The sequence below is a fragment of the Heliconius melpomene genome, chromosome 12, assembly GCF_056956725.1.
Source record: "Heliconius melpomene rosina isolate 202511_hmr_F chromosome 12, ASM5695672v1, whole genome shotgun sequence".
Lineage (NCBI taxonomy): Eukaryota > Metazoa > Arthropoda > Insecta > Lepidoptera > Nymphalidae > Heliconius > Heliconius melpomene.
This window is the reverse complement of record NC_140400.1, coordinates 14783929-14791222: the sequence shown is the minus strand read 5'-3', so window position 1 is coordinate 14791222 and position 7294 is coordinate 14783929. Positions and strand designations below refer to the sequence as shown.

Here is a 7294-nt window from a genome sequence, read left to right as displayed (position 1 = left end):
TACTAGTTTTATTTATACACTTTATTGTCTTGTCTTTTGGGGCACATGATATGACTAAATTAATTTCGATTCGATTAGATTCCCACTCAGGGAATGAGTTATTTATATTTCTTCGCTCTGATAACAACACAAAGTGCAGCATTGAGTGACGCAAATCAACGCTTAATGTCCTAAAGAATAGGGCATTGCGTGGGTTTTGTCTTAACACTAGGTTTTGCTACGTCTACCCTCCTATATGAAGTATGTTTGGGTGCGGTATGCTATATGCGGAATACACCCAAAAGCCAGAATGAAAATAATCATTTGACCACGTAGAGATTGGATCCGCTGCCATCGTTCCATCCACCGCTCACTAACCACTGCGCCACAGCTTCACGATGATGTCGGTAGTTTTCATTGTAACAATATCGTACAAAAAATCCAATTTTTTCACTTATTTCCAGCTATTGGCTTATTGACTCATCATAAAAAATTATGCTAGATATAATAAACATTTTTCAGCATCACACGTATCGTAGGGTAGTTAGTGAGAACATAGGGTTAAGACACTCTGTTCCCCACGCACCGCCTAATTTCAGAGATATTGCGTGTTGAGTAGCGGGACACGTTACCAGAGCAAGGAATTGAAAATAAATCATTCCCCTGAGTGTGAATCGAATCTCATCGTATTTACAGACAGACGCTGTACCGCGCGCCACGACAGCCTTAATATAACAAGTAATCAATTAAAATAAAAAAAAACTAGATAGACTATAGAAACCTGAAGAAATTCTATAAAATTACTAAAACTAAACTTATTAAGTCAATCAGTATCCACTTAGTACCTATAAGGGTGTTGCATTCAATGAGTACCTAATCGATGATGCAAATTGGATAAAAAGTAGAAAGTCTTAACAGAGGCGGCTCTAGCTCGTTTAGCGCCCGTGTGCAATGAAACCCTGCCCCTGTGCTCGCGGACCCTGGCGCCCCCAAGAAATCTATATATATATAAGATATATAATAAAACAAACAAAAGATACAATATATAAGAGATACATACAGAGACGTGATCGAGACAGAAGATAAGATAAGATGTAGAATTATTTTGTCGCAAGTAAGAGAATCCATTTTTTACATTTTGGTGATGAGTAACTTCATTCAACATGCAATACCTCAAAAAATTGGTTGAAAGTGGGGAACGGAGTGTCTTAACAATGAATTCCCTCTGTCTATACGGTTATTGCAGGTGAAGTTGAAAAAAATATAGGTGCATACGAGTATGTACGTCCACAGTTTTAGTAGTAAATTCTTATTGTGTAGTTCATTAAGAACGCATAATCGGAGCAACGGAGCAGAATCTTGCCATTAACTTAGCATTTTTTAAGTAATTAAGATTAACAATTAATAAGATTTTAAGTCAAAAATAGATTATAAATAACACAAAAAAAAAAACAAGAAACTGCAAAGTTCTGTGATAATTAATTTACTTTACCTAGATTTGCTAGAACTTTAGGCTATTTGCCTAAGGTGTTTCAATAGTAAATTCCAGAATTTTTATTAAAATTTCATTAAAAATTGTGGAACCTAAAGAATAAGAGGTTAATATATTTATATTGATAGGTTTTTTGAAAACTAAGAGACTATAAAAGTAGGCAGAATGCATTTCACCTAGTAGTAGTTAAATTGTTAAAACCTTCAAAGACTTTAACAAAGTAGATAATACAAGCCAAATGAAAGTAGTATTTGGAAAAATTTGTGAAATTTCGATTCTAGGGGGTAAAATCGCGGGCACGTCTAGTCTTATAATAAATTTAAACAAGAAGAAGTTTAATTTAAAAGTTTTTTTTTAAATTATATTTTGATTAATATCCGGCATCTACGAGCTCGTATAAGCTGTTTCTTGAATCTGTGACTTATGTCTTTAAGCCAAATCTTACGGAAATCCACAGATTTAAATCCTAATAAAAGTTCATTAGACCCGTCCCAAATCCTTATAATCTAGTTATAAGGATTTTATGACAAGACGACAAAGCATCATTTTTTTTCAAAAGTTTATATATTATAATTAGGTTTATATATTATTTAATTAATATATAAAAAAATCCAAAAGTAATACCTGCTTATTCAATATGCATATACTGTTTTCTCTTAATATTCCAACGATTACGTTTTTGATTTTCAGAGGCTATAATTATATACAGGTTTTACAGGTTTATATACGATACATATGTCGGTGGTGCTTATAGAATCCAGGGCTCCTGATAGGTTGTCTAAAAATAGCTCAAATTGGACCAGGACCCGCCCTTATGCTATTGGTCCTTACAGTTTCTGTTTATTAACACTAAATAGTACAGGGAACGGCGTTTGCAATAAATATTATTTGTATAATTATTAATATTAATTTTTTATTGGGTTTCTTTATGTATTTCGTTTTTTTATGTAGAGTGATAACCTACTTGTTTGTTTTTGTATCTATATTTCAATAGCTAGGAGGTAATACAAACATTTAAAGACTTTGCTAAAAATTAAATTTATTTAAAATTCTATTTTTAAGTAAATTCGATTCGATCACCATTTTATTTTGAAAACTAAAGTTATCCTTATTAATTTTATTATTAACTATAATTATGTTTTATTAAATACATCCAAACATACATACTTTTATTATCATAAACTGTAATTTTAAAATAATAATAATTTATTTGCTTAAATTTACATACAGAAAAAGCTTCTTTTACTATATTTGGCATTACAAGGCAAAAAGAGCGCGAAAAACATTGAGCTTACCTTAAAGAGTTGATGTCTTGTGATTGGTGGAAAACTGTTGCGTTAACTTTTTAGGCCACGCCCCCTTAGCTCAGCTTTCCCGGGCTCGAGTAAATGAGATCCGGCAGTCGTAATACAACCTCCGGGCCGGAACTACGTCTCTCGATACAAAATAAAAGTTCAAATAAAGAAAAGTTTTATATGAAACTTACATATTTGTTATTTTATTTTAAATTATATAAATGTATTAAATGAATATTCTTTTTCAGTGCTCATTTTTCAAACTATGATGAGAAATATTATTTTATGCGGTAGTATATTTTTATTATTTTTTATTATTTTACGAATATGTGAGAATATAATAATTATTAACAAATATGACAGACGTAGAATGTTTGGTTAAATCAAACAAGCGACCTTCTTTGCCTGTTTCGATACCGATTTATGTGTAAGTATTAGACTTTTACTTTTCTTTTTTAACTTCACGCTGTATTCCTTATGTAGCAGCAGAGGGAACCTCTGATTCTAGTGTTCAGACACTCTCGTTCCGAATTCTGGAGGCATTGCGTTTGGATTGGCGGAACTCAACGACACAATCAGATATTTTTAGACTTTTACTTAAATATATATTTTAAGATTTTAACTTTCGTTATTTATTTGTTTTTTAGTTATTAATTTTATTCTATTCTTCTACACATTTAAAGCGTAATTGTTTCAGATATCACAAAAGTCTTAAGAAAAAAAGCAAATATACATCTTCAAATAAACTAATCAATATGAATACAAATAAACTGTCAACTAAAAAACAAACAAAAAAACAATGCCAGACAATTAGACATACAACTGCAACTGACGTGATTATCAATCCAGTAGCTGAAATTCCAGCATATAAAAGACCAGAACCTGAGAGACCAGTGCCAGAGCCTCCAGAATGCGAAAGACCAGCACCTGAAAGATCTGAAAGAGAAGAATTTGAAAGAAGAACGGGAATAAAAATACAATGCTGCGAACATGTATGCTCGATGCCCTTTAAATACTCGATATGTTCATCAGCAAATAACATCTTTAACATTTTATCTAATTATATGAATGACAAATCACGTTTACATAGTGACAAATGTACACAAACTGATAATACTCATACGATAGAAGATATTGATGAAACTCTGAAAGCTAGTGATACTGTTTTAAGAGATATAACTACTTTTAGTAACCAGTTTAAACAATTTTTTGCCCAGTTGGGCACAATGTGTCAAGTTTTGTTCAAAGTAAAGACAAAGGATAATAAAGAGGTATTCGTATTTTCTCGAAAAAAGAGACAACTCTTTTTGAGTATCATAAAGAATCTTATCGAAACCCTGTGCTGTGATGACACAGACATGCAACCACCTATTAATATCGTAGCCATAGACGTTGACGAGTTTGAGCTTGCCGATATCACTGCTAGTGAACATCAAACACATAAAGAGAATACTGTGCTACCAGCACCCGCGGCAGTTGATCAACAAAATCAACGCCAAAAGGAATCTGTTAACAATGTTGGGGTTGCAACGAACGATAATGTTGGGGTTATACCAAGAGAAGAGATAAGCGTTAGGGAACAGACTGTAACGAATCCGACGATCCAGGGAGATTTACGTGAGCCAGAACTATGTGAACCTACGCTCATGGAGGAGTCTGTCAATCAAAATATTTCTATAAATAACGAAATGAACATTGATCAGACTACATTTAGTCCCCAAATTGTGGACAATACGCGACGGGTAAGTTTCTTTACACACAATGAGATATGAAATAATTGACAAAGATTATTATTATATAAATAATAAAAACTTATTGTTTCAGTTCTGCAGCACTCCACGATCTCAAGCCATGCGGGATCAACAATTCTATCAAAATCAAAACTACCGTTACTATCATAATAGAATGTATCGTCACCCAAGTAGAGGTAGCGGACGACCCTCGGTATACCCTCAACGGAGGACGCCCATGAGGAGCTCAGATAGACCGCTGGCCATGAATACGCAATCTCAATCTGCCCAAATATATTGTCCATATAATCAACAACGTCTACAACATCAGTACATGATACAACAGTACTATCAAAGAAATCCTGAAAGACAAAACAGTTTTTTGAATCATAACTGACAAGCTAGTGAGAGCTAATTTATAGACTTTTGTAGTAGAAATTATAAGAAGGTGTATAACGAAATTGAAGAAAAACAAATTAAAATAAGGATTAATGCATCCATCCAAGTAAGAAACAACTAGATATAAGTTGTATTACATAAAAATAAAACAAACAAATACGAATTGATACGAAAGCACCTGAAGTTACAAAAATATATATATATTGCAAATATATATTGCAAATACGTCTAGAAAATTTCTACTAGAACAATAAATCATGATAAACTACTAAGAACAAAAGAAAAAAATACAATAAAAATGATTACTTTACTAATTTTCATTATCATATTGGTTGTGATAATTGGAAGAAGACCAATTGATTATATTATTAGGCTGCTGTTCTGTTTGAAATTCATAATCATATATAATTTTTGAAATAATAGAAAATTATTAATTAATTAATTTAGAATATTAGAAATGAATTATTATAAAATATTAGAAAATTAATTTAGCTTCACCCTATATCACACATGTGACAAGATAGGCGCAAGTCAAGTATCGCATAGGATACTCGTCCTTGCTTAATCTTCTCCGTTTTACGGCGAGCACTGTCTTCTTAGAGTGGAGAAATGAAAATAATTAATTATGAATTACGGGTATGGACTCGATGGAACATTAATTATTTCTATTTCTCCTTCATTGTTTTCATCAAGTCAATAGTATTTACTGTCAAACGTTGTCCCACTGCGATGACCTCCGAATTAGAAGTATTTAAATTAATTAGTATTTCTCAGATCTAGCAAAGAAGTAGAATGTAGAAAGAAAAAAATATCTTGTTGTTATATTTAATGATTTAATATCTTAACATATTGAAATATTAAATAATTATAATAATTTTTAAAAAGGTAACCATAAACTATTATTATTATAAAAAGAATGCTATTTGGTAAAAGACTAATAAATTAGATTTAGAATAGTACAGCTGTAAGTAAAAAGGGGTTGGATTCTATGAATTGTTAAATTAGGTAAAATTGTATTTTTGGGAAATTTCTTTATACAAAATTATATGCAAGTGTTATTAATAATATAATGAAATTCAAAATTTATATTATTGAATATTAATAATTTAATGAAATTAGATAATTTAAGCAGTAGTGGTTAAGGTTTAAAAACTCTTATGTTCTGAACTAGTTTTATATGGCGTTACAATATTTAGAACTTTTATCATCTTTTCACAGTTACCTATATAATATAGCAATGGCCGGGAAATAAGCAATTTGTCTAATTGTAGTTATTCTCATATCCATCTCCATGTAGAATGAGTGGATTAGATGTATTGTATATCTCTTTTAACATGCACGCTCATCCTATCCTAACTTCATACTATCCTGTTTTTGAAAAAAGTTTAAATGATAATAATAGCTAGCGTGTTTGTGTGTGACATTGTTATTTTAAAAATATAATGTTGTCCTTTATTATATTTAAATTATCATAAAAATATGTCGACGATTATTCGATGTCGTGGAAATATATGTATATGTCACTGTAAGATTATAAACTTCGTTAAATTATAATCCTGCGAGGTTGCAATCTATTAATACATTGTGATCCATTGTGTACTATACTGTTCATAATTTAACCAAATATTCTTTTAAAATCTATTTGACTCAAGGGTTGTGGTATTAAATTCTAAAAATCTTTCAATTCATTTTCAATAAGTACTTTTAAGTCTTGTATATGAATAATATATATCTTCATAGAGTATAAAGAATATGAAGAATGAATTATTAATATCTATGCCGCTTAAAATGCGTTAACTTTCATTATTACAATTAAATATTTAGTTATATTATTAATATACCTAATGAAATATTTAGTAAATTATGTCCGAGCTATTTTTAAAAGAAAGAATAAAATGAAATTGCTGAAATTTTTGAATAATACATTTTGTCATATATGTGTATCAATGTTTATAGTAGGAACAGCTGTCTTATATTGTAGCTCTTCACATGTATTCTTTATTCAAGAAAAATGTTTCAATAAAAATAATGAGTTAATACTGGTAATAAATAATTGTAATGAAATTTCCAATGTTATTTAATGTTTGTGAGAAATAAATGTTGTGGTACTCGTATTCGTTTTATTATTTATCCTGAACATTAGGCTCGCCCTAAGAAAATTTGAAAACAAGATTATTTCTAGGAGTAGAATATGTATTGGAACGTGGCCTGCATAGAACTGGTACGGCGATCTAGAAATAAAAACTCACAATAAAGTCACATAGAAGATGAAAGAGGTTCTATGCAATAAAAACATCAAGAAATGTATTGGTACGTTTTAAATCAAATCCAAGATTCCAATCCATTTACGGCGGCCAAATATTCATTCGGCTCATTCTTTCATATGGATTTCAGAAAAC

The 7294-nt window shown here is 30.6% G+C and overlaps 1 protein-coding gene across 1 annotated transcript; it reads left to right on the top strand.

The window, feature by feature from the left end:
- The first annotated feature begins 3471 nt into the window (after positions 1 to 3471).
- On the top strand, positions 3472 to 6987 carry LOC146534101 (uncharacterized). Its single transcript, XM_085194428.1, has 2 exons — positions 3472 to 4508; positions 4591 to 6987. The coding sequence occupies exons 1-2, from the start codon at positions 3522 to 3524 to the stop codon at positions 4891 to 4893; spliced, it is 1290 nt and encodes a 429-aa protein (XP_085050554.1). The 5' UTR covers positions 3472 to 3521; the 3' UTR covers positions 4894 to 6987.
- The last annotated feature ends 307 nt before the right edge of the window (positions 6988 to 7294 follow it).